The sequence below is a fragment of the Pistacia vera genome, unplaced genomic scaffold (genome assembly GCF_008641045.1).
Source record: "Pistacia vera cultivar Batoury unplaced genomic scaffold, PisVer_v2 Contig8, whole genome shotgun sequence".
NCBI classification, from domain to species: Eukaryota; Viridiplantae; Streptophyta; class Magnoliopsida; order Sapindales; family Anacardiaceae; genus Pistacia; species Pistacia vera.
This window is the reverse complement of record NW_022196667.1, coordinates 382,042-409,521: the sequence shown is the minus strand read 5'-3', so window position 1 is coordinate 409,521 and position 27,480 is coordinate 382,042. Positions and strand designations below refer to the sequence as shown.

The window sequence follows — 27,480 nt, the reverse complement described above, 5'->3', positions numbered from 1 at the left end:
CAATAACTTATGAACGGGTGTCCCTGTATTTTGTATATAATTTTATTTTATTTAAAGTATGGACGAGCGTCCATTATATGTGGACGCTCATCTATTACTCAAGGACGGTCGTCCATAACCTATGAACGCTCATCCATTATTTTTGTTTAGAAACTTTTTTTAATTTAAAGTTTGAATGGGCGTCCATTAAATGTGGACCCCCGTCTATAGTAAATAGACTCCTACCCATATAATATGAACGAGAGTCCATCGTTCATTTTACATGGATGGGTATCCACATATAATGGACTCTCATCTAATAACAGTAAACGGCCGTTCACTCGCAAAATATTTGTTAATGGGATACATGACTGGTTTGAGTCACGTGATACGTAATTCGGTGTAAGAATTTTGTGCACAGTTCTTGTGTCCGTAGCATTATTGAATAAATTTTACACTTCTCCGTTAGTTTTTGTTTTTCTAATATAATATAGCACACATGAATCCAATTAAAATCAACCTTAACTAGCAAGATAATTTTTATTTGGATTATTTAAAAAAGTGCTCAATTTTTTAATTTGAATAATATAATACATTATTTAGGATAAATAAATCTGGTGATTTAAACCATTAGTTTGCCCTTTAGGAACAAGTACAAGTGATAAATTTGGCTCTGGCACCATTTTTAATGACGATTCTCTTGTGAATTCTTATTCGATTGTTGCACAAGTACGACCTGACCCAAGATACAGCGGCAACCAGTAGAAACTTAAATCCGTCACACTTTATCAAGGACACAAAATCATTCATATAGAGATGAAATAATGACATCCAATCAATTCATGGTCTAGATTTGTACACAAATTATTCCCCAGGTAAGTTTGTCATTTTTGATGTGCTTCTTTCTCTCTCCCTATATATATATATATATTCACATGGAGATTTCCTCTCATACTTTTGCATTCTGGTTTCAATCCCCAATTATAGAGAAAATTACACTCACAAGCAATCTCTTTACTGTTTTTCTCTAGAATTGGCATAAAATTTGTGGTATTCAATATGAGGACCCGATCAGGAGTACCTGAGCTAAAATTTCAGGAATGAAAAAAATCATATTTGATATCCAGTGTTTTGCTCCATTATTAGAAAGAATGTAGAGAATACAAGTGATAATTCAATACAGATTGATGGATAAAAATTCCCGACGCAAGCTAACCAACCACATTTTTCCGATTAAAACAGTAATATGGAACCCAGTAGTTAGCATGTTAGGCCTCTGTTTACTTGACTGAAAGTTTTTAGGCCTTCAGTGCCAGGAGTGTTCAGGAGGACGACAGTAAAATATTAATCATCTTCATATACATTACATATAACCAAAAAGGAAGGACTTTGTTTTCAAAATGCGGGCAAATATTCCACCAAAATGCATAAATGTTTCTGACCTTCTGAACTTTCCCAGCATCAAAACAGTAACACAAAGATGGTGCAACCAAACTAGTACCCGCAATGCTTCTGCTATATAAAGGGATAAGGCACAGAGAACTTTATTAACAAATTTATGACGTTTCACTGCTAAATTAAGTTTAGAAACTAATTACGAAGAAAAAATTGATGAACTCAAGTTGTATTAGCATCCTTATATCCCTGCAAACTTCCCCACCTCCATCTCACATCATCTGAAAGTAAAGCTCTCTCTAAATCTCCCATGGTCTCCTCTTGCTCAAACTGCGTACTTATGCTGCCATTCTCAGAATCACTCCCAACAATCCTCTCCTCCATGTCAGATGGTCACTAAAAGTTTCAATCTTCTTCTTCCGTCCTCTGTAACCTATAAGGCTTTGGACTTTTTCCTTCCAAAGAACTAATGGCCCTTCTCAATCAACTCTGAACCTTCATAAGCTTCTGTCAGAACACACTAAATCTCTTTCCCCTTTCCGACACATAAAAAATTCCAAAATGCTTCAGTAGAAGTCTCTTAACTTCTGTGGCATAACAAGTTCCCTCGAATGATGAGGTGATCCGTCACCAACTTCTTCTCGATGGTAAAGCTAAGCAGCTCATGCATAACCGCAACTGCCCTCTATCAAATTCCAACGACCCAGCTTTGAGCTCTCTGGCATCTGCATATGGAGACAATAAGCCCTTTTCTGAAAATGCTCAATCTTACCTCCATATCTATAAACTTTCTTGTACTCGGGAGGAAACTTCAAAGGAAACGCAAAGAAAGCATTCCCGTGTATGATCACCACCACCCTCACTTAGCCCCAACACCTTCTTCTCCAACTCCGTGATAGCCCATTAGGATTCCAATTGCGAGTTCCAATACTCAACTTCAGGTTCAGTCTTGACTTAATCACTTTAAAAAGTTGAGGGTACCTATGAACCCATTCAGCTCTAAAATCAAGTGACAAGCCAAAGTCTCTTCTAAAATGTGCAATCTTGTCCAACGGCAAACGTTTATCAACTGACATCATTAGAAACCTTGTGACATTCTCTGCAGCTTTGTCTGAGTGTTCATCAAGTAACCTCTCTTCTCTTCAAGCAAGTCTTCAGCTACTTTAGTCATTCCACACCATAACACCCCATTTTGATCCTTACACACTTCAAAGAGCTTTGGTGTCTTCTAATAAAATCTGATATTTTATGAGGTTTAGGCAGATTAATTTGCCTCCTATATTCATTTAACGATCTAACGGGTATTACCATTTCAGGTTCTTGCTAAAATATCCATTAAAATCTTCACTTTGGTGAATATTTTCCACTTCTCGGTGGCGATCTCAAGCCACGACTCTCTTATTCTTGCTTCGGTCTTGGACACGCTTACTGCTGGTCTTAATCTACTCTGTGCCACACAAAATGAACATTGTTTGTACCAAACTCTTCTCAGAGACAAATAATCAAACATGTTGAGCTTATTGATTAAATTTGCAGTTTTCTCGTGGGATATCCTTGAGACAAGCCAAGAGTAAAAAGAGAGTGAGAATGCAAAGTTTAATGACATAAAGATAGAAATGTGGGAGATTCATGTAGATGGAATGAAAATTTTCAGAGTGTCGATTATGGGAAGTGTTTGTTGAAAAGACGGTATATTGAGAGGTAAGTGCCAACTGGTATTAGAGGGACGCAACAATGAAACGCGCAAGAAGATTTGTCTAATGGAAGGTTAGAATGGCTTATACAGGCCCAAGATTAGAGAATCGTTGTCTTATGATAAACCTATATTATTGAAGTTTACTAAACGGGACGAACCCAAATCTACACAACCCTAACAGAAAGGGACGATGCCAAAATAAAAAACAAAGAAGCTAGGATATACACCATTTACACACCCATGAACAACCAAAAACGGTTGTTAATTTGTCTACTTTTGTCAGATTGTATAACTCAATTGTTAGTAAATATTTGAATTTTTAAGGCATTCAGATATAAGGAGAAAACTCTTTGATATTAGCTATTTAGATAGATATAAAATTAAAATTTCAGCTTATGGGTGAAAAAAAAAATGAAAGACCACGGTTTAGTTTGTATCAACCTGCATATTGACTGTTTTAATTTAACCTTGAAAATTAGATACACTTTTCTTTTATTTGGGCAAGAGATAGCGAGATTACGAGTCTAATTTGTTAGCGCGTTTGAGCCACCCCTTTTTAAACTATAGTCAAATTCATTATCAAATCAATGAGTATATACTCATCAAACTGTTGTTTTCAGTCATTTATCATATAATTACTTTGGCCTTCTTTTTCTAGAACATTTTTGCTTTACTGTTTTTTCCACCCTTTGGATCAATAAATCCTCTAAACCCCCCGAGGTATACTCAACATCACTAAACACCCTCCAGTATCATAATAGCTCTCAACCCCTTTTTTGGACGTTAGTACTTTCCCATTAGTTTTAACAGACCAGGAGAAAAGTAATTGTCTTAAAGTTTACATGAGAAATATTTTTTACCCACGGCCATAGGCACTTTCTAGTGCATTCAAACTATTTTATATAACTATCTCTATGTAGTTTGGTGATTCGCTTGTAACTCTTAGGTGTATTACTTAAAAAGTCTTGAGTTCGAATCCTCACGACTACTAATAAGGGGTAGTCATTAGAGGCTTACTGACCGTTAACTTAAAGACTCCAGAAGACTAGTTGAGATGTACATAAGCTGGCTCGGATACCCTCGAACAAAAAAGAACTATTTTATATAAAATTGTGGTTGTATGTTTGTGTTTTAGATTAGAATGTGACAGAAGAGAGATAAATTTCGTGCGTCAAGGGGAGATATGGACTCTGAAGACAATAATGTCGTTAAGTACCACGAGAAATAAGGGCTTCACGGTGAAGGTCGTGGAGAAGGTGGGATAGGGGGCTATGGATGGGTTTTACTATAAGGGTGGGGCCGTGGGGGTTATTTTGCGGTGATGGGTGGAGGAAGAGAAAGGGGTGGATCACTTTGTTTTTTTTTTTTTTTTTTTTTTTTTTTTTTTCAATTTTAAGAAATTAAAATGGTTTTCTAAGAAGACTAAGGGTATGAAGGGGTTTTCACAAGAAGAAATAAGGGTAGAATGGATAATTAATGTTCTGCAAAGTTCAGGGAGAAAAATCAGTAATTCTGACAAACAGCATGGGGTTGAGAGATAATACTGATACCAGAGGGGGTCTATAATTTCAATAATACTATGCTTACTCACGATCTTACTAACCATTTTACTATCCTGCGTAAATATAAAGCATAGTACGGGTACCATACGCATAGTACGGGTACCATATGTAATTTTAACAAATGATAGTAAGATGGTTAGTAAGATCGTGAGTAAACATAGCATTACTCTTATAATTTTGGGTATAATTAAGGGGGTTTAGAAATTTTCTCTTTAAGTGTAAATGATATGATATCTTATCTTATAATTTTTAATTAATATGTATACAATAGTTTTCCATCACGATATTCTCCATTTAGGTGGATTTATCTATGGATTAAAAGAGTTTATTTCAAATTATAAGTATTTTAGAATTATTTTATGTTGTTTAATTGCATTTTAAAAATGTTTATAGAATTATAAATTTGGGTTTTTACCATAAACTCTTTTTGAGCTTATTTAAAATATTGAAATTTAAAAAATATCCTTATATATCTTATAAATTTGATATAATTTATTCTTGTAAATTACTACTATAAAGCTCTTTTACATTTTTTTTTAACCAAATAACTAACAAAGTTTTCACAAATGCTTTACTCTTGTAAGCTTTTCTCAAATAAGCTCTTCTTTCTGAATAAGTCATGCCAAACAGACTTTATATAAACTCTTTTATTTTTTAAAAAATAAATAAAAAAAGAAGAGTATAATCTAGAAAAGATGGATAGTCTTGATTAAAAGGTGTTATGTAACGGAAACATAAACTCTAACGCTAGCTTATTGAATATAATAATAACAAGTAGTAAAGCATAAGGAAATTGTCAAAATTAAATGCAAAAATAAAGAATACCAGGAATTAACGAGGTTCGGTATTAAAACCTACGTCCTCAGACACTGCAAAAGAAAACCCCACTATCTCCAAACAATATTACAAACTTTTGGGCAATACAACAAATACCCAAAACAAATGGGAGATACAACAAAACTTGCAAACTAAAGGGTCCTTTAAAAACGAACCCTAAACAAAAGAAGTATAATGGAATTACATCTTGGGATACAAATAACAATGATTTAGGTCCTTATATATAGGCCCCAAAAGTTTCCCACTTTTCATTCCTAAGCAATGTGGGACAAACTAACATTTTGGCCTATTACATATAAGTCCCTAAACTTTTTTCCATTATCACTTCTACCCCCATGTGATTTGCTAAATGAGCCACTTTTCCAACAAATCTCCACCTTGGCGAATTAGCAAACCTTCAAAGTTTTGTATTCTTCTGTCAAATTTTGCAACACCTTCAAATGCACCAAAAGACACAGTCAAGCTCGCAGGATGTTGATTAAGTTCAAACAATAAATGAACTTGACCCTTGTCACTACTGAAGTCAACATGTCTGTAGGATTATCTTCTGTGCCAATCTTCTGGAAAATCATTTTCCCATTTTCAATATAATCCTACACAAAAACTAAACCAATATCTATAGTACATAAAATATACTGTAGAAACCATTTCACAACTTGCAAATGTCCTTTACCAGGATCATGTATATGCATACTCACCATACTAACTGCTTGTGAAATATCAGGCCTTGTGTACCCATGGCCCATCATACATTGATCAAATCGCTTGTACCATTGTCTTGGTGACTGCTTCAAACTATATAGCGATTTCTTCAATCTGCAAACCCAATTTTTCTTTCCAGCAACCCTATAATCATCTGGCTGAGTCTTGTATATTTCCTCTTCCAAACTACCATGTGAAAACGCAATTTTCACATCCAATTGAACTAGTTCAAAATCAAACTGTGCCACCAAGGTTAGCAAAATTAGAATGGAAGAATACTTTACCATAGGAGAAAACACTTCACTGTAATCAAATCCTTCCATTTGAGCGTATCCCTTTACTACCAACCTAACCTTGTGCCGAACATCTTCTCTATTAGGAAATCCCTTCTTCTTTGCATACACCCATTTGCACCCAATCGCCTTCTTATGTAGGGATCGCATTTCATCATTCATGGTCGGTTTCCATGATTCACAATTTGAACTCCTAACTACTTCTTTATAAGTAGTAGGAATATCATCACCTACGATTGGAAGTGCATAAGCCACCATATTAGCGAAACGAGCAGGCTTGCGAATTTCTCGTCTTGGCCTATTGTATGCAATCAATTCCTGTTGCTGAGGAGATTCTTGGGGTAAAATCTCCTTTTCATCTATAGTATCCACATTAGTCACCTCAGAATCACTTTCTGTCTCGTGGACACTATCTGGTTCAACTGTTGTTTCAAACTCCACCTGCTGCCGAGTATGCTCCACACACATATGCCACAGTTTGAGCATTTCTGAATCTGCATTCTCCTGTACGACTGCAGTTGTCGTTCCAATAACTGTACTACCATTATAGTAATACAAGTTGTTTCTCCTTGTGCCTTTCATTACCACAAGAGCGCCTGAAGAAACTTTTAGAATTCCATCTCGCATATTCACCGTGAAGCCTTTAGATTCCAAGGCTCCCAAAGAGATGAGATTCTTTTTCAACTTCGGTACATACCGAACATCTGTCAGAGTTCTAGTCAAGCCATCATGATTCTTCAACCGAATTGAACCTATCCCAGTTGTTTTACAAGCATCATCATTGCCCATATAAACAACTCCATCACGTTCTTCAAAATTAAAGAACCAGTCCTGGTGAGGACACATATGATAGGTACTACCTGAATCCATAATCCACTCATTTGATCCAGAGGTGGATGGTAGGCTAACTAGACAGAAATCTGACTTATCCTCTTCACGCTCAATAACACATGCATCAGAAGTAGCTTTGCCTTCTTTCTTTTGCAAATTCGGACAATCTTTCTTCCAATGCCCATTCTCACGACAAAAGGCACATTGATCCCTATTGAGTTTTCCCTTTGAACGAGATCTTCCTCTTCTCTTCTTCTTACGACTCTGATTTTGACTCCGCCCTCTTGCTACAAGTGCTTCTGCTGACTCATCTCTATTCTCCCTCTGATCCTTTTTTCGAATTTCATGATTTGACAGAGCAGAACAAACTTCTTCAAAGGACAATTTTTCTTTCCCATGAAGAAGTGTAATACTAAGATAGTCCAACTCATCTGGACGAGATCCAATTAACAACATAGCCTTATGTTCATCTTTGAATGTTTCATCCAAATTTAACAAATCAGCAATTAATCTGTTAAATGTATCAATATGGCTACTGATATTTGTACCTGGTCTCAACTGAAGACAAAACAGTTTTTTCATCAAATAGAGCCGATTCTCATTACTTCTTTTCATATATTTGTTTTCCAGCGCCTTCCATAACTTATTTGCAGACGTCTCTTTCATGAATGGATATTTCTGCTCTCTACAAAGACATGAGTGAATCATTCCAGAAGCTTTTACATTCAACCTCACCCAGTCTTTCTCATAGATATCTTCTGGTTTTTCCTCCTTCAGAACAATATCTAGATCCTACTGATACAAGCTATCCATTACCTCACTCTGCCACAAGCCAAAATTATTTTGGCCATCAAATTTTTCAACATCAATTTTTGCATTTGAAACCGTTATCATCTTTACTGGCACGGATGGTGGTGCCACGAACAGTGATGCCTCAGACGATGAATCCTCGGACAATGACGCCATTTATGCCTTACTCAACTGGCTTGGTAAACAAAGTTCCCAATAACCAAGCTCCACGAATTATTATATTCAATAGCTAACCAACAAATCAACAATAGCCCTAAGTATTAGTAAGTGCTAAAATGATTAAATACGCACTAGGAAAATTCCCAGGAAATAATGGAGGGGTCACAAATGGTCCCACTTAAAATCCAGTCTCCTTAGACTTTTATCGCCTTTTTGACAGAATTTTCCTAGACATGCATATAACCATACAAATAGCTACTCACTGTCCTAAACCTAGGCTCTGATACCAATTGTTATGCAACGGAAACATAAACTCTAACGCTAGCTTATTGAATATAATAATAACAAGTAGTAAAGCATAAAGAAATTGCAAAAATTAAATGCAAAAATAAAGAATACCAGGAATTAACGAGGTTCGGTATTAAAACCTACGTCCTCGGGCGCTGCAAAAGAAAACTCCACTATCTCCAAACAATATTACAAACTTTTGGGAAATACAACAAATACCCAAAACAAATGGGAGATACAACAAAACTTACAAATTAAAGGGTCCTTAAAAAAAGAACCCTAAACAAAAGAAGTATAATGGAATTACATCTTAGGATACAAATAACAATGATTTAGGTTCTTATATATAGGCCCCAAAAGTTTCCCATTTTTCATTCCCAAGCAATGTAGGACAAACTAACATTTTGGCCTATTACTATAAGTCCCTAAACCTTTTTTCATTATCACTTCTATCCCCATGTGATTTGCTAAATGAGCCACTTTTCCAACAAAAGGATGGTTTTAGAATATTTAATTCAACAGCACGGCTCGTTGACATTCTATTTTACAATTCAAAGCTGTCAACCTTAACCTTATTATAAAATATGTCAATTATATTCAAATAATATTGGCAGTCAAACCTTACTTTTCTTGTATTTTAATCCCCAATTGAATATATGCATGTCAATTTATGGACCCAATAATGTTTTTAAATGTAAAATCAAACTTAAGAAATTTGTTATTATTCTACTTTTGAAACCAAATTGATTTAATCAATCAATTGTAAATTCATTTTATTAATTTGATTTGGTTATTATAATGGTTGTGATGTATCAATTTATTGGGTATTAATACTAAGCAAAATAATGAAATAAATTAGAATTAATAAAATGAATTATAAAAATAATTAAAAATCAACTCAACAGTGATGAAAAATAAGTATTGATAAAAAAAAAAAATTAAAAAAATTGCTTTAAGAGAGAATAAAAATTTGTGTCTAATGGATTTTTTTTTTTTTTTTTTCTTGAAAAAATGGGTTGATACAATAATCCCCCTTTAGTATAATAAAAAATTTAAAATCTGCCGATGGTTAAAGAAATAATAAAAATCCTCCCATTAGTTTTTTATGTTAAAATAAACGATAGAAGATCGATTAAGTAATATTTAGTCACCTAAGGGTAATCTCTTATTACTTCAGTAATGTAATCTTATATTATTGACATTATCATGTTTGGTTGTGAGTAATAAAAATTTTTGGTAATCCTCCAATACCAATAGTAATTATTGCAGGTTTTATAGGTGATAATCTGAATACCACAATTTTTTTAGGTATTCTAAAATTACTTGATACTCTTATTTTTGTTACAATTTTATCTCTAATTAATAATTTTTTTTAACAATAATGCTTTTGTTCTGAAAATAATTTACAAGAATATTTATGAATTATTTTATGCTTATAAATAAGATTTTTAAGATATTAGTACCCTTGTACTTCCACCAAATTACCCAAGACCACCGTCGGATTTGGCCACCATCACCAACCGTCGGCCACCACCGTCAGCCGTCATTGCCAGAACAGTGCACAACCAATTGTATCTGGTCGGTCGTGTGTCAATCTGACGGAATCAGGCCATAACCATGACCATTTCCGGCTAAATCCATGGATTTGACCCCAAAAAAAAATGATCAGATCAGCATACACCCGACCATATCCAACTGATCATGTACAATTATGTGCTGGGGTGTTTTAACTTAGTTTTCAAATGTAGGAATTAAAAAAATAATCAAAATAATAATAATTGTTGAACCAAAACCCCTGCAAATTAAGTAACAACATTGACATATTTATTATTTCTGAAACTACGGGAGATATTTGTTATCAGACAGAGTGGAAGGAACGCACCTAGGTGGAGAGTGGTATTCACGTAAGAAGAAAGGCTCCACTGAACTAGAGGCCTAGAGCGGTAGAGCGTGAGCCGTGGCCCTCCCTCTCCAGGGACCTGAAAGGCTGAAACCCGAAGACACGAGTAAAACAATAAAAATATAAACACGACAAACACTCCACGTGCTTTGAAATTGGTCCTACCGCGTTCTCAAACCGTCAAAATCACTTATAACTGCCACGTGTCCGCTTATCCGCGCTCTTTCTGTCTTTCCTCTGACTTCACAAATCAACACGCTTAGACTTCAACTTCTTCCTCACTATATATTCTTCACCATCGCAGCCGCCATTGTTATTATCAGTCTGATCCAATTCAAACATTTTCATGCTGTTTCCTTAACCTTAACCAAAACTAAACAGACTTCTATGGTGAAGACCGCTACTAACTCCATAACTGAACCTTCATCATCAAGTAATCATCATGAACCAAAGTATAAGGGTGTTCGTAAGCGAAAATGGGGGAAATGGGTGTCCGAGATTCGGCTTCCGAACAGCAGAGAACGTATTTGGTTAGGTTCGTACGAGTCGCCAGAGAAGGCGGCGCGTGCATTTGACGCAGCTTTGTTCTGTTTACGAGGTCCCAGTGCTAAACTCAACTTCCCCAATAACCCACCGGAGATTAACATAACTGGACCCGGAGGACGAGCGCTTCAACCACAAGAGATTCAAGTGATTGCTGCAAGATACGCCAACGAAGAGCAAGAGCCGCAGAGAAATTCATTGGATTATAATAATGTGTCATCATCGGCTGCGACTTCGCATTACACGTCGTCATCATCATATGGGGTGGCGATGCCGGTGGACGTGGACAGTAGTAATCATACTACAATGGATTGGTCGTTTTTGAGTATGTTAGATAGCAATGAGCGAGCAGTTGCATCTGATTTTGGTCTTTATTCTGGGCTTGACATAAGCATGAATATGAACATGAATGGAGATGAACAATATCCTCCACCTCCGGAAACACCAACAGCGATGATCAATGAGAACGAGGAAGATCATGAGAACGTGTATTCTCAGTCTTCATTTCTGTGGAACTTCTAAGTGATCGAGATTACTATTATTTATTTATTATTATTATAATTTGTATAGTTAAGTTTAACAGGTCATCAGGAGAGTTTGGCTAATTTTTGCTGCTGATATCACTGATTTTTCATCTCAATCGTAAGATATTGGATGGAAATTATAGGGGCGTCTCAGTTATAAGATATTGGATGGAAATTATAGGGGGAAAATATGGCCCAGTTTTTTTGTACTCTGTTGTATTAAATCTGGGAAAGATGTAGAATTAATAAATGGCTTGTTATTAATTTAATATAAAAAATTTGGAATATGAAGTCCATGTCATCTGCCATGTGTGCAAAAAGGGCTGTGGTGTCCTTTTATAGGAAGAGCATTCAAGAACGAAATTTCAATGTCTACTATAATACGTACGAAATCATCTCACTCTTGTACTTTTGGAGCTAAGAACTGACTGTCTCACCCAAAATTATATTATTTATATATGTATTTTCATTAATGATTAACTTAGATCATGCAATAAATACCTTTTTTACATGCCATCACCTTGTATTATTTACTAATTATTTAAAGATTTTTTTCCACCCAAATAATGGTTTAATGAAACTTACTCACCCAGACTCTTAAAATACTATTTTATTATCTAAATTTATATTCCAACAACGAACACAGATTAAACTCAATACAAATTATTGGTACTTTTAAAGAGGGAAGACTGATGAGTCTTTTGGTGGTGGAAAGTTAGATTTTAATGATTAGGATTGATTAGAATTTGACTTGGAAAGAGCCGCTACACAAACCATAATCGATCGATTGTATTTGATTAACGAGAGTATGGTTTAAAGGGTTTTGCTGAGTAATGATTGAGGAAGAGAAACAGAATATAAATTTGGATAATAAAGTGGTATTTTAAAAGTTTGTAGATGAAAAAATGTTAGTAAACCATTATTTAGGTGAAAAAAATCGTTTACTCTTTACTATAATAGCTTAATAATATATATTTTTTATAATAAAGCCAGCCATGGCCATGAACATGAACCTAGAAGACTGAAATTAAGCCTAGATCATATAATTTCAATTAAGAAAACATCCATGGACAAGCCCTAAGTCAGTTATCAACACTGGTGTATTTGATTCCCATGGTAGGCCCATTTCAGAGTCAACTATGAGAAACCCATTTACTCGAGGTTTTTCTATAATATTACCAACACCCCTCATTGTCTTGTCCACCGTACTTTCTTGTTATCTTCCTCTTCTTTATATTTTAATCGTATTACAGACAGCCAAAGAAATATTGTGATTATAGAATCAAAATTCGAATCAAATTATATAATATGTGTTAACTTGCGCAGTCATATTTTACATGGAAAACAGTCAAACAATGTCAAACCGCGGAGGCCCCTTGCCCCTTTGGCACTTATTGACTTATGAGAGCATCTAGAAACACAAAAGTAATTAACAAAAAGGTCACTCACCTTGTGTCCCCATCATAAACTCTTTGTTTATGCAGTCACCTGTGACATCATATCCAATCATGTGTCATTAAAATATTATATGAGAATTGACCATACTTTTTTTATAAGACTCAATAGCGTTATTCAATATATAGAAGTTGAATTTTATTTTTCAGTAAATTTAAAATTACTCAATACATCTTATTGGAGCCACATTTTCAAAATATAGCATTACCAATATTTCTTAGACATTGCAGGTCTGGGTATCTCTTATACAAACATCAGTTATAATATCATGTTCCACAAAATATACATGCATTTCATTTCCATGTTACCTTGTGGTATATTTCATTATCCAATTGGGCAAGACATACCAAACTAATCTAAGGGCATTGCAGACCTGCACTGGAGATTCACCCATCTCGTTCTTGATAGCACTTCAAAGGCAGGTTCAGATGAAAATACAATAAGGGATTGTATCTGCTGCTAGCAGTGAACGGTTCAAGATGAAAGAAGGGAAACCATGGCATTTGTAGAATCTGGTCCGTCATTATTGACACTTGGTATTATGTTTTCCGGAGATACAAGCTTCACAAATTCTCTGAGCTCTGTAAAGCTGCAATGCTCACTATATGGCACTTCGTATCTGGACAACAGAGGAGCAAAATCTCTTATTAGTCATACAATTAGGATTGTTATATACAATATACTGAAAAAAAAAAATTGTTTTTGCAAACATCAAGTCAAACATGTATATCCACCATGAACAGATTAAACTTGCGGAAGTACAGGTATAAGGAATGCCATGCAATTTTTTAAGAGTTTAACCTGCCAAATTAGTATTGAAGAAAAATTATTGTTGTAGCCAACTAGAGTTTGACAAAGGTTTTTATCAAGAAAGAGTAAACTATTTATATAACTGGAACCAACACTAATCAACAGGACTTCAAAACCTTGGAGGATTGGAAGTGAAATTACAAGCAGCACTGGAGACAGTAAATTAAGCTGTTAATTGTTTATATCCCTAAAGGGCTGAAAATATATTGCCAGAAAACACTAGGCAACTAAATAACATCTTCCATTAGTAAGTAGCATAATGACAAAAAGACCTTTTCCTTAACATATCAATTGTGAATAAGGTAAACTTCAAAGCTGATCACTTAGCATAACTGTTGAGCTTTCAGAGTGTTGAACTCTCAAAATGCAAAACCATCTCATTTTACAAATAATAAAATTGCTTTGCATAATTTCAAATTTGGTGCTACATTAATAGATTTGATGTGGTTTATTTGATACTTGGTGACTAATATTGCAATCTAATCAGTCCAGGTAGGATTTTATTGAGGTTGCCATTTCAGTAAACAGTTTTACTTTGGAGCAAATCATTATAAGCTCCATTTATCCCATAGCTGGTTGCATATCACAAGGGATAAGGCAAAAGTTGGGGAATATATAGGAATTACATTTTTCTTAAAGAATACAAGACAAACCTTATAATTGTGCCCTGCTGCCATCTTCTCCCTGTAGACTTCTTCTTCCCTTTACTAAATGTCCAGCCAGTAGGAGAGAAAGCAACTATAAGACTATACCGGCTCTGACAACAAGCATACAAATAAACATGAATAATCATTCCAATATTTAATGATTTCAGATATTGAAACAAAGAATGAAGTCTGTTTCACTAAAGTTAGTGTGATAAGACCATGCTATGGCTGGTTACCCACATGCTAGCCCAAATTCTTATAGGACATAATTCATATTACATAATTCAATAGATTATCCATTGTTAAAATCAATTATTGACAATAAAAATGCATATAGAATCATCTAAGAGAGCCTTAAGACTAAAAAATTCTTGAAACGATAGTTCACTTTCTATACAAGAATATAAAAAAGGGAAGAGAAACTAAAATTTTAACTATATATACATAAAATCAAGCACAGCTGAGACTTAAATGCAAACTCCAGATTTAGGAACAATACTCCGGTTAACAGCAATGCAATCACATTCACCAAACAAATCTGAGATGCCATCGGCATCGATAAAATTTACTAAAGGGAAATAATAATTCAGTCTTTCCTGGATACATCACAAATTCACTAAATGAGAGAGAATTAAAATGCCTATCATCCTTCAATAATCAATATGGACTTCATAACACATTTTTGTTTTGTTCTATGCTTCTATTCCCTTTATTTTTACCATTTCAACGACATAAACAATGTGACATGTATTATTTTCTAAATATTTCCAGACAAGCACCGATGGTCTAGTTCCTCGTAAGCTAATAAAGCTGAAAGAGCGCCTTAACAAGAAGAGCATACTAGTGGACATCTTTTTTCTTCATTCACTTAGATTGGGAAGGAGTTTTGGTATAATGGCATACTAGTGGCATTGGTGTACACATGTTGAGGTTTCATAGTTTTTTTAAGTCGGCCGTTTTAGACTGTTTATGGTTTTGTGATCTTTTAAATGGATCTTTAACTTTTGTGGGCATCTTGTTCACTCTTTTGTACTTATTTCAGACTCAGTCAATAATATTTATATATTTCTTATCAAAAAAAAAAAAAAAAAAAAAGAGCATAAAATAATATGCCTGAGTGCTCTACCCCTAAAACTGAAAAACAGCTTAGGTGTCCTTGGCCCTACCACATATCGGCACTCACTAAGCAAGAATCTGGAAGCACTTACTTATTCAATGCTTCTAATTTATCCTCTTTATCGTTCTTTTTATTTTCTGTACCTAAATAAATAACTAAATTCTTTCACAAACACAGATCACAGCTTCACATTTTTTATTGAAAAGCATGCCTCTCACCTTATATTGATTGGATATATGTTTAAGTCGTTTGATGCTTGCAAGTGTCCACATAGGCACAACATGAATGTGGCTTTCCTGTTCATTCATAGTAAACCATTGCATATCTTCCTCGGAAAACTCCAAACATTTTAAAAGACGGTGCTTTGCAGCATTGACATAAACCTTTCTGTGGAGGACACGAGCAACCTCCAAGAACAGCCTTTCCTTGCCTATGATAATTAAAGAAATTATAGCATACAACAGTGAAAGACAGAATCAAAGAGAGATAGAGAGATTATGGCCTGTACCAATTGTGTAGCTTCCAATTAGAAAAAGAGTTTTAGGGTTGAAAGCTTCTGCTTGGATGGCCTCAATAACAAACTGTATTACAGACTCCTGCTTTGGAAAGTCATACTGCAAGAAATAATCACATGAGAATGAATTCAATTTTATTTTAATTTTATATACAAATACCAAGAAAGTGCTAAAGTATGTAATCACTTTCATGTTTCAGGTTTTAAATGATACAAGTAAAATTTAAATGCAAAGATTATATATTCTAAAGAAATAAAACAATCTAAACTTACTAAAAACCAGTGGATTTTATATAGTAGACATTGTAGCAGAGTTAGGTAATAGTAATGTAAGCACATGCTGTGTATATAATAACAAGAAATAATTAAACATTCACAAACATATATCCCACAAGAAACTTCTCAATGCAAATTATGTGCTATTTATGAATATAAGTTAATTGCACACTAGCCAATTTGTTTTACTATCCATGAGGCAAACTTAGACCCCAAGCTGGTCATATCTCCAGAGACTAACCTCAGCAGATCTCAAGCAGACCCAGAGTAAATAAATTCTGCATCATTTACTTTAAATTTTCAATAAACTTGGAGTATTAAGCATATGCATTAGATTTTGATAAGGGATTAGTGATACTTGGGATACTTGGTTTAAGCTCAGCTATGTAAGGTCACTACCATTCTTGTTTTGTCAACTTAAAGCAAATCAAACTCAGAAAATTTCAGCTCAACTCAGCATATCGACAACATAATCGTTGAAATTATTGCATACAGACTTACCTGGGGATTACAGTAAGTGGTATCAAGGATGAGAGTATGAATAGGACATGCTTGCAAAACAGATGCGCTCGCCATTTGCTCACTAAAACGAAAATCGCCAGTGTGTAGAACAGCCTGAAGTTATAGTAACTTTAGGATCATTCTTAAAAATGATGAGAAGGTGATAACAAAAATAACAATGCAGTATCTTAGAAGTCAATGTGGACCACACCTTACCATCAGGTGGTTCAAAAAGGATTATGACGGAACCTGGACAGTGGTTTGCATCTAAGCATGTCACATATATACCGGCAATTGTGATCTTTTGGTTGAGGGGTAAAACTTGTATTCTATCCCATGGTATTCCAATCTTCATATTCACAAGCCTTGCAGTAATCAAGGAGCAATAAATCTTCCCATGACAGAAGGATTTGGTTAAACCTTGATAATCTGAAAAGATAAATGCAGTACAGGTTTTACTTGAGTTTTACCAAAGGGCTCATCAATAGAATGGTATATAAACCACACAAAATTGATGCTGTCTAAGGTTGCCACAAAAAGAAACTGTCAAGACTTTGGAATGGCTAAAGGGAAAGTAAACAAAAGAAAGTATACAGGAATGTGTCTCTTGCCTTCTTGGTGTGTAATATGTAAGAAAAACTGAGAGACCTCACAACCATCTCTTTCTAAAATATCAAGTGGCTTCTTATTTGTGAGCTAGGTTTATACAAAGAAGCCAACATTGCTTGGGTCAATCCAGGTAATTGTGATTCACCCATAGAAAACATTTTTGCTTCTGGGAAAGGGAAGAAAGCCAAGATTCTGTGGAAATGTGGGGTATTGAATATCTTTTGGGTGATATGGTAAGAGAAAAAACAACTGGGTTTCACTCATAAAAAATTAGAAGAAACAACTAGTAGTTGGTAGGACGAAGTTCATCTTTATGCACCAATTTTACTTATTCTATTTTCTTTATACATCTTAATTTTTTGGAAGGAGTTTTGGGTTGAATTTTGTTAGAAAGATCCTTTGTACAAGGAGGGGCTATTTCAAGTGGGGATGTGGACAAGTGTTTTTGCTTGTCTCTGTATAGGATGGTCAACCTTAAAGTTTTAGTTCTTATGGTTTTCTTCCAGTCTACTTTTGTAACTTTATCTTAGTTTCAGTTCAAATACAAAATCTATAGTTCCTCATCAAAATAATAATAATAACACAAACATATAAATTTATTGTGCTATTAACTAATCCAACTTGCAACTTGCAAACAAATGTATGTTAGCAACATGACCATTTTTCAAAAACTCTCTACCTCTCGATTAGAATACTCATCCTGAAATATGGTGTAGGAATATGCTTAAGTATGACTCCTTTGCAAAGAAACAAATGGAATCAAGCAAAATGTATTGTAAGTCATCCACAGAAATTGCACTCAGAAAGATGACTTGATGTGGTAGTACTGGATCAGCACCACAATATGTGACTGAGAATCAGTGCCTAAGATGAACAAAGAGAAGTTTTTATTGCAACTACAAGAATTTTGGAACCTATTATCATTAATGCTTCCCTTGCCCATAATACCATGGAAATATAATAATGAAAATTAGACACAAATCAAGTAGAAAATGAAACTTGAAAGTTTGAAAACTAAATAGAAGAGCTTTACAAATGAATGGATTGAGTACAAGAGGAGGTGGGAAAACAACTACAAGCTACATGGGTATGCTAAACAAATTTAATATGAACCAACTTAATGAACTTATCAATATATTGAACTAGTAACTAACAGTAAATCCTACCTGAACTTTTCAAACTAAATTGTAAGATTGGACTTGAACAACAGAATAGTGAACTTACGGTCCATATGAAAGTGAGTAAGAAACCAATGTGAACAATCTCCTCTAAGAAACTTGAAAGCATCCTGCCAAAGGTAAATTATAATCAACTTAGCATTAAGACCTGCACCATTGATAATATAGAAATTAAAGAGAGTAATAATTATTGCAGATCAGTCACAGCACATAATGCTTTTCGTTCATCCTTACACACAGACACATACATACAACGAAGAAGATGTAAGAATTTTATCCCTGTGATGTTTGCTTATACTACTTCAAATTAGTCTATGATATGTCAGAAAAGTTCTCTGTCACAGTTGACATTTGAAAGCATTACTTTGACCTTTAGATCTGCTTTATTAAGTCAAGTGGTAAATGAGTACAAAATTTGTAATTGAGTAAGCAGCAGATAACATTTGTCAGAAGATAAAAGGTTATCATTACCACTCGAAATGGCGTCCCTGGCACACAACACCATGTGGGAATATCTTTGAGTTTTCCATTTTTGGCATGACTTTTTCCAACAGGTTTTCGACAAGAACCTGAATAACTTTTTCTTGATCCACCAGAAGAGGTGCAAAGTTTCTTCCCATCAACAATGGAGCCGGGAAAGAAATCTGTAATCAGCTTGTTCGCAGCTGGCTTACTACTTTCATTAACAATAGTTTTAGATGCATCATTGTGCCTCTCTGATCCCCGATTACTGCTTGATTCATCACTAGCAGCATGTGAATTTACGTTTTTCTCAATTGCATGGCAGCAACCTTTTCTAATTTCACTAAGAGCATGCACAATTTTCTTCCTTGGACCAAGTGCAGTAACACCTATACTGAGTATATCCTGCAATGAAAAAGATAAAAGAAAGTAGTTATCAAAAACATATTATCCTGGAACAAAAACTGCAAGAACTTTATAAGAAATGAAGAAAACATTATGAGCTTGACAACACAATTCACCCTCACGTTCTTAATACAAGAACATCGTCTCCAGCAAATTCTTATTCTAATTAAGTTGACATAGCAAGGAGCAATCCATTTTGAAATTCTAGCCCATAAACAACAATTTCTTTTGATTCTACAAAGAACTTTTGGAAATCAAATACGCTGTCTAAATTGTATGAATACATTTGGGTGATAGTTAACCAAAAATCCCATGGGAGGTGTGGTATGTTTTATCTTGAAACAAACCTCTTCGGCCAGCCACTGTAAGGTGTCCCAGTCAATCTCTTCCCGAACAAAGGCTTCTTCATATCTACCCAAACCCAGACTGTGTAGAAATTTAACAACAGGAGAAACATCAACAACTTGTTGAGGAAATTGAGCAAAAACATCGCCAACTTGTGGTGGCAGTTGAGGTATCCTGTCAACATCAGGAGCAACAACCTACAAGAAATGCTGTCAAATTAGTAACCGCATCTCAACTTATAAATACTATTATAAATTCTCGATTAAGAGATCATAAAAATTACATCTTGAGATTGGTTCTCGCATTTGTCAAGACAATCATTGGTGTGAAGTTGTCTCAGTTCCTCGCTCAGATTCGAAATATCAACTCCACACAGCGGACACTGAACTACGCCATCCACTTCAGCTTCGTCGTAATCATCATTAATTTCCTCGCGTAATTTAAGTAACACATCAAGTTCCGCATCGTCGTCAGACTCCTCCTCATTCAAATTACAAGTCTCTGTCCTTGACCTCAATAACCTAGACTCAATCGAATTCCGTGAATACCCCTCGTTTATTTTCAATATTCCCTTCTTGTCCCCGCAATTAGGAGAGCGATTGCTACTTGTGACCTTGTAGCTGCAATCGATGCTCGAGGGTATTGATTCCAAGCTGCAATTTTCATCTGAATTGAAGTAAAAGCCCTCGATATTGGGGTTCAAGTTCTCCTTGCCAGGATTGGAAGAAGGCTTGGATGAATGGTGGAAATTATTGGAGGGTTTGAAGGGGATTCTTCGTTTTTTGGAGGTGGAAGTTGTGATTTTAGGTGTTTGTGTGAGTGGGGCTTGGAAATCATCGTCGTCGTCGTCGAGGACGGCGGCGCAGGCGGTGGGTATTGGCTGAGACGCGGTGCGTTTTGTGAGCATGATTTCAAACTTTGCTCTTAGGTTATGACGTTGCACTTGTTTTAAAATGGATGAAGAAACGGAAGGTTTTCGTTCAATTTTTCTCTTTAAGAGACTGGCCAAGTGGAGGGAAAATGGAGTTTTCCCTGCCTTTTCAAAACGATGGAGGTTTCAAATGATGGGCCGTTTTGTTTTGGGTTTTCGCCCAAATCCGACCAGGCTAACGAAACCCGGAGTAGGGTTGGGTGAGGATTCGGGTCTTACCATTTGAGGATAGAGAAATGAACAATTCCTAAATAGCCATATTTACAAGATTAAAAGAAGGGAAACTGTCCATATTCATCTTATTACCATAATGCCACTAGTTCATTATACGTGACACGAGCAAATGACATGTTCCCACCCAAGGTTAAGCGAAATACCAAGTTCCCACCCTTGGTTTCATGAATTCCATTTTCTCACTCTGAAATTAACAGAAAAATGTTGAATGAAAAGGTGAAAGAGTAAATAGTCTTTGAACCCACACCATTCCAAACCACACCACAACCTTCCCACTCCTCTCCCTCCCTCCTTTCTCTCCCAGATCCAGCTAACATCACTCTACCACTGCCACCTTTTCTTTTTCTTCTTCTCCTCCTCTCCTTCTTCGTGTCTTTCTTCTTCTCTCTTCTCACTTCTCGGAATAGGCTCTGCAGTGGCTGGATTTGGCCGCCTTAAAGCCATCACGTTGTGGCCAGATTTGGCCACAGCATGATGGCCTTACGGTGGCCAAAATCCAACAGCCTCCACCTACTTACCAGGATACTCCACTGCTGACCTTTGTCCTTCCAGCAATTTTGCTTCGCCGTAGACAACCATTTCCACAACTGTCGCCGCAACTGTGTTTTGAAAAATTGTTGGTTGTTGGATTTTTATGGGAGAGTGAGGATGGATTTTGATTTCTAGTTGATTTGTTGGGGTGTTTGATTGTTTTTGCTACATATTATTGGTTTTTTTAGGTTGATTGATGGATTGAAGTTGGTATTTTTGAAGTTTTCTACGACTGCCCCCGAAGTGTTTGAGAAAAGTCCAAGGGATTTGCTTTTGCTAGGAGAAGGGCTACTGTGCGATTGGGTTTCACAGATGCAGCTGGCTGGTGCAATTGGATAAGAGTGGTGGTGCGAAGCTGGGTGGTGATGGTGATTGTGGTTGAGTTTTGGGTGGCTTTGTGGTTGAGTTTGTGGTGTTGGGTGGTGGCAGCTGGATATTGATGGTGGTGAAAGGTGGTGGTGGCTGGGTGCTTGAAATCAAAAGTCAAGGATAGTATAGTAATAGTACAATCTTAGCTGTTAATTTCATTAACAGTGTTAATTTAAGGGTGGGAATCTAGAATTTATGAAATCAGGGGTGGGAACTTTACATTTTGCTTAACTTTGGGTGGGAACATGTCGTTTACTCCACGCGACACACTTGTCTCCATTTTCACAATTCTTCTCCTCCAACCCGTTTCACACTATACTCACCTTATTCATTTATTCTAAGCTATGTAATCATGAAAATGCACACAACATAACTACCTCTAACTCTAAGGGTGCGTTTGGTTTAAGGAATGTTAAATTATTGAGAATGTTGGATTACTGGAAAGTTAGATTACCATGAAGATTACTGGGAATCTTTAGGAAAATGTGTTTGGTTAGTTGGTGGGTATGTTATATTAATATGTTTGGTTGGGAGGAATAAATTGGTGGGTATGTTATTTAAATGACTGAATTGTCCTCTAATTAAATATTATTATTTATTTTAGATTATTATTTGGATTATTATAACCCCCTTATATTTAAAAACTTAGCAAAAACAACATCATAATAAAAATTTAAAAAATTAACAATGCACCCCCACTAACCCAACCACTACCGGCAACCTAATGGTGCACGGAAGGCAGGAAATGACCTCCATGTGCCGTATGGCCATTTCTGACTAGAGATCTGGCCGGAAAATAGCTAGATCTAATTTGGTTGTTTCCGGCTACCAAATTAGATTTGGCCATTTTTCGGCCAGATCTCTCATCGGAAATGGCCATATCGGCGCACGACGGCCATTTTCGGCCTTCTGTGTGTCGTTCCGGTGGCGACGACTGCTAGCCGTTAGCAATGGTTGCCGGCAACCGACGGCGGCAGATGGGTGGGGGTAGTGGCTTAGGTAGACTGCAATTTGTTTTGAATTCAAGAGTAATTTTGTCCAAAAAGTTATTTAATTGGGGTGAAATAGTAAAAGCCATATTCATGTAAATTAATTTAAAAATAAGGGTATTATTGTCCTAAAATTTTATTAATAAGGGATAGAATTGTAACAAAAAAAAAAATTACCTTGGTAATCTTACAATACCTAAAACAATGGAGGTAATTAGATAACCTTCAATATTACCAACAGTAACTACTATTGGTTTTTGAAGATTACCAAAATCTTATATTACTTGACAATTAAACGTGATAATCAAGTAATATAAGATGACATAACCCTAGTAATTCCACATAACCTCCAACCAAACGCCCCCTAAGAGCCTATTCATTTATTCTAAGAGCATCTCCAATGGTGCTCTTTATTTTGAAGAGCATCTTTCATATAAATAAAGAGCATCTTCATTAATTTTTAAATATAAAGAACATATTTTTTATTCAAATCCAATAGACTCTTTAAATTTAATGAAGATACTCTTTATTTTTAAGAAAGAGACTTAATGAGAGAGAGAATTAATAAATAAAATGCATAAGAACTTGTAGTTTATTTATTAAAATTAGGATAGAGAGTGAAATTTGACTCTCTAAATGTGGAGAACCAAACTCACTCTTTAATGTATATTTTAAAGATAAAAAGTATGTTAGACTCTTATTTTTATAGATACTCTTTATAATAAAAAGTTTGTGTCATATAAAGAGTCATTTGGAGATTCTCTAAGCTATATAATCATGAAAATGCACACAACATAACTACAACTAACTCTAAGTGTCTAGGTGATTCGATAAGAACTTTTGGGTGTATTAGTCAAAAGGTCCTGAGTTTGAATCTCTCATTGATTGCTAATAAAGGTAACCACTTAAATTTTTACTCAACCAGTAATTTTAGGGTCTTGAGACATTAGTTAAGATATGCATAAGCTAATCTAGACACCTCCGATCATTAAAAAAAAAAATTGCACACAATTTTGAGGTAACATAGTTTACTTAGCTAATGATGTATATATATGTATTTTTAGTATATCCTATTGAATAAAAACTTAACAAGTTTAGCAAAAATAGAAAGGAAGATGAATGAGTAATATAACATGGTTATAGCAAGTTGATCTCAATGCTTGAAAAGGCAATCTAGAAGGTTGAGTAAGCTTGCTTAAAACTTAAAGACTCCAAGCAAATTAGTTGGCTATTGGGGTGTTTGTTTTATAATTTTGGGTTGAATTTTTGAAAAAGTTGAGTTGAGTGGTTATTACGAGGTAGGATTTAAAAATTAACAAAAACACCCATAGGTTTGTTAATTTAACTAAACATTCCAACAAATAAAAAAGTTTAAAAATTAACAAAAACACCCACACCCACCCATTAAATGCTGGCATTCGACCATCACCATTGGGGAGTGGCCGATAGTCGCTGTAATGGCGCACAATCAACTAGATTTGACCGTTCATGCGTTGATATAACATTTCCCAACCAAATCCACGGTAAATCTGGACGAAAAATGTCAAATCTATGGCTAAATCTGACGACCAGATCTGACCACAGTTTGGTTGTCTACAATAGCCAAAGTTATGCAAAATTTAGGTAACTCTTCATTAATGTGACCCTTAAATATTTTGTTTGGTAGGTAAATAAATCTTAGGTCTAAATCAATTGGATTGTAGTATGCTTAATAGAATAACATCGTTAAATGCGCAGTTATAAATGCATTGTCTTTACATGTTTTAATCTACAAAATAGAAACGCTTTTAATATAGTTAGAAATGAAACTAGGATTTAGTTAAAACAATCCAAGATTTGCAATAATGCATTTGAATCAAATTTGAGATTTCACACAGGTATGAGGTTTCATCTTCAAACAAATCTCTAATGCTACCTTTACCATAAATTAGGTTCCGCATCAAATTATATTTTTTTCTGTAAAAGGTAAAAGAAATCCTAGATAAATAATATAGTGATCTGCTACCACAGACACTAGTTATTCTCATCTTTTACTTTTTTAAAACATTATGTCTTAACATTAAACCATGCCAAAACACTGTCATACCACATAATAACTAGTAAGCACAAATCGCCAAACAAGATGTGATTATTACAGTCACTCAAAGTATTCAAAATCATAATTAGAAAAGTCTATAAACTAAAATGACTTCAGAAAACAATATGATTGATTAAAATACCACTTACAAAGTGTAGATATTATCACAAGACGGTCTCATTGAACCAGAAAGAAGCAAGCAAAATCAAACAACATTCTTCGATACTTTGCTCAACACACTGAAATAATCAACCAGTTCTCATGATAATGTGAACCCCGCTATCAGTTTCCACGATGTCACTTATCTCACCAACCTTAAGAGCATATGTAGCTTCCTCAAAAGGCTTCTGCATCTGACCTCGTCCAAAAGGACCTGAAGCAAAATTTTAAATAGGATCATTCAGATTAACATTTTGAAGAGGACATGTTTCAGATGTGCTATGCACTGATCCGAACGATTCAATGACCATAAACGCATACAAACAACACCCTCACAAAAAACTTGCATTTTTTTTGGGAGGCTTCTGACGTGTCTGGACATATATAAAAAGCACAAAACGCTAGGTGGGTTAGACAGGTCACCAATGCACTACTGTTAAGTATCCCCTTCAGCCAAAAGTTTAAGCTATTAAATAAAGTCCTAACATTAATATTTAAAATTTTACACGTTCCTTCACAAATAATGTGTATCATGGATCCAATGAGAATCATAAACGATTTGAGTTGTGTGTCATTAATTGAATGAGCACATCAAGATTTCAGTTGATTTAGATAATTAATTGAGAAAAAGAAATGATACACGAGTTATTTGAATACGAGACTGTTAACTTGATACTATTATAAGTAACCACTTACCAAAAGCTTGAGCTATACAAAACTTTTAACTTGATACTATAATAAGTAACCACTTACCAAAAGCTTGAGCTATTTGGTAAGAGGTCAATACAAAATTCAAGATTCAGCAACCATAAATAGTTCAACAAATAGTATCACTACATGAAAGAACCAAAAGGAGAGGCATTGTAGCCAATTCAAGAGAATCCATCATTATAGAGCCCTTTCTATGGCATTTATTTAAGAAGAAAAAAAAACGCCAATACAACCAATCAATTCTTCTGAAATCCTTCTAAATATGACAATAAACTAGAGTAACAAGAAAAATTTTACAGAGTTTATTTCAAAAAATTCAAATAATCTGATTGCAGTACTGCAGCACAAAGGTTTTGGTGACTGGTGAGCTTTCTTTGCATATGCTCAAAAATTAAGATTTGTCAGTTCAATAAACCAATACAAATCCTCAAATGCTAGAATTACATTATTATACATCCCATGTACCAATAAACAAACACATTACATCAACACTGCAATCAGCCATGTCCCCATTGAAATTATAATCAGTCATACATGGAAATTATAATCACGCTCAATCTAAAAAATTATTATAAATAAAGCCCTAATACCATAAGTTAAAAACATTAGCAATTGCATAACAAATTTGGAGCTATTACTATAACAGAGATATGTATTACTTCCCACTACGTGAACTTTTCTAACTGCTTCCACATGTTCAGAGTTCTTTTTTCTCACAATTCCAATTAAATCTAGCAATAACTTCACATACGAAACCCTAATCTCATCATATTCAATCCACCTATGACCCCGGTTCAATACTTCTCATAACCATATAAGTAGCCATAATAATAATAAAACTCTAGGGCTAATCCTAAATAGTTATAATACAACAATTTCAGCAAATCGATAAACGCAAAAATTCGCGAAAAGGTAAAATAAAAAAAAGTAATAAAACGGAATAGAAACGCACCGAGATCGCCACCGCGTTTGGCGGAGCTGCAATCAGAGACACGAGAGGCGACTTCGTCAAACTTAATCTTGCCGGAGACGATGTCTTCTCGGATGGTTTTGAGTTGAGAGATGGCACTGTCTTTGGTGGTGTTGTTGATGACCCGACCTTCCGGATCCTTCCATGAGGCCTTTCTTCGAGAGCCTTGATGTTTGATCAGGATGTGAGACGCCCTAACCTGATTGGCCGACGACATTTTAGGTTTTTTCTTGTGACTCTTCTCTCTTTCTTTATCTCTCGTTGTTGTTGATGGCTTTCGATCTGCCGATGAGATCGAAGAATTCTTTCTCTTCCGATCCGACTCAATCTTCGCTACTGCTGCTCGGCTTTTGCCTCTAGAAGGAGAGTGTAGAATAAGTGGAGCACTGGAGCTCTGTAATCTTGTGCTTTCAAAGTGAGGAGAAAGAAGTTTTCATACCTCGTTTTAGGTTCACCAGCACTCGAGCCTCTTTTGGGGTTTTCTCGACCCATAGCATTAATTAATCAAATAATAAAAAAATTCCTCAGAAATAACATAAACAATATTTATCACGAGGATGAGTTAATAAATCTTCATCTAATTACCTCTATATTATTTATTAATACCAAAAACTTAATAAAATGTAAAGTTATATTATTTAACAGTAATGTTAGAGGTAGAATAAAAATTT

General features: G+C 35.1%; 3 protein-coding genes and 1 pseudogene across 4 annotated transcripts; 1 reads left to right on the top strand and 3 right to left on the bottom strand.

The window, feature by feature from the left end:
- Window positions 1–1,596: 1,596 nt before the first annotated feature.
- LOC116117109 lies at window positions 1,597–2,884 on the bottom strand (annotated as a pseudogene).
- Window positions 2,885–10,780: 7,896 nt separating this feature from the next.
- On the top strand, window positions 10,781–11,517 carry LOC116117108 (ethylene-responsive transcription factor ERF017-like). Its single transcript, XM_031403132.1, has one exon. The coding sequence runs from the start codon at window positions 10,840–10,842 to the stop codon at window positions 11,515–11,517; it is 678 nt and encodes a 225-aa protein (XP_031258992.1). The 5' UTR covers window positions 10,781–10,839.
- Window positions 11,518–12,921: 1,404 nt separating this feature from the next.
- On the bottom strand, window positions 12,922–20,791 carry LOC116117115 (DNA cross-link repair 1 protein-like). 2 transcript variants are annotated; one of them, XR_004125918.1, is made up of 11 exons: window positions 20,122–20,791; window positions 19,841–20,035; window positions 19,098–19,493; window positions 18,673–18,736; window positions 17,051–17,268; window positions 16,840–16,953; window positions 16,057–16,162; window positions 15,767–15,978; window positions 14,438–14,541; window positions 13,283–13,593; window positions 12,922–13,007 (listed from the first exon to the last, which is right to left on the bottom strand). XR_004125918.1 is itself a non-coding variant. In XM_031403139.1 (10 exons), the coding sequence occupies exons 1-10, from the start codon at window positions 20,743–20,745 to the stop codon at window positions 13,449–13,451; spliced, it is 2,178 nt and encodes a 725-aa protein (XP_031258999.1). In that variant the 5' UTR covers window positions 20,746–20,791; the 3' UTR covers window positions 13,150–13,448. The 2 variants fall into 2 exon arrangements, 1 of the variants encoding a protein (XP_031258999.1); XM_031403139.1 differs by lacking the exon at window positions 12,922–13,007 and having other exon boundaries at window positions 13,150–13,593.
- Window positions 20,792–24,992: 4,201 nt separating this feature from the next.
- Window positions 24,993–27,229, bottom strand: LOC116117113 (peptidyl-prolyl cis-trans isomerase Pin1). The gene is made up of 2 exons (XM_031403136.1): window positions 26,792–27,229; window positions 24,993–25,342 (listed from the first exon to the last, which is right to left on the bottom strand). Exons 1-2 carry the CDS (start codon window positions 27,024–27,026, stop codon window positions 25,218–25,220), a joined length of 360 nt encoding a protein of 119 aa, XP_031258996.1. The 5' UTR covers window positions 27,027–27,229; the 3' UTR covers window positions 24,993–25,217.
- Window positions 27,230–27,480: the final 251 nt, after the last annotated feature.

Excerpts from the sequence above, each read along its gene's own strand:
- LOC116117108 (XM_031403132.1), top strand. The coding sequence starts at position 10,840 with ATGGTGAAGACCGCTACTAACTCCATAACTGAACCTTCATCATCAAGT.
- LOC116117115 (XM_031403139.1), bottom strand. The coding sequence starts at position 20,745 with ATGCTCACAAAACGCACCGCGTCTCAGCCAATACCCACCGCCTGCGCC. Across the intron at positions 16,163-16,839 it reads CCACTTACTGTAATCCCCAG|TATGACTTTCCAAAGCAGGA; the intron begins GTAAGTCTGTAT and ends TATTTCTTGCAG. Across the intron at positions 14,542-15,766 it reads ATATATCCAATCAATATAAG|AGCCGGTATAGTCTTATAGT; the intron begins GTGAGAGGCATG and ends GCTTGTTGTCAG.
- LOC116117113 (XM_031403136.1), bottom strand. The coding sequence starts at position 27,026 with ATGTCGTCGGCCAATCAGGTTAGGGCGTCTCACATCCTGATCAAACAT. Across the intron at positions 25,343-26,791 it reads CAAACGCGGTGGCGATCTCG|GTCCTTTTGGACGAGGTCAG; the intron begins GTGCGTTTCTAT and ends ATTTTGCTTCAG.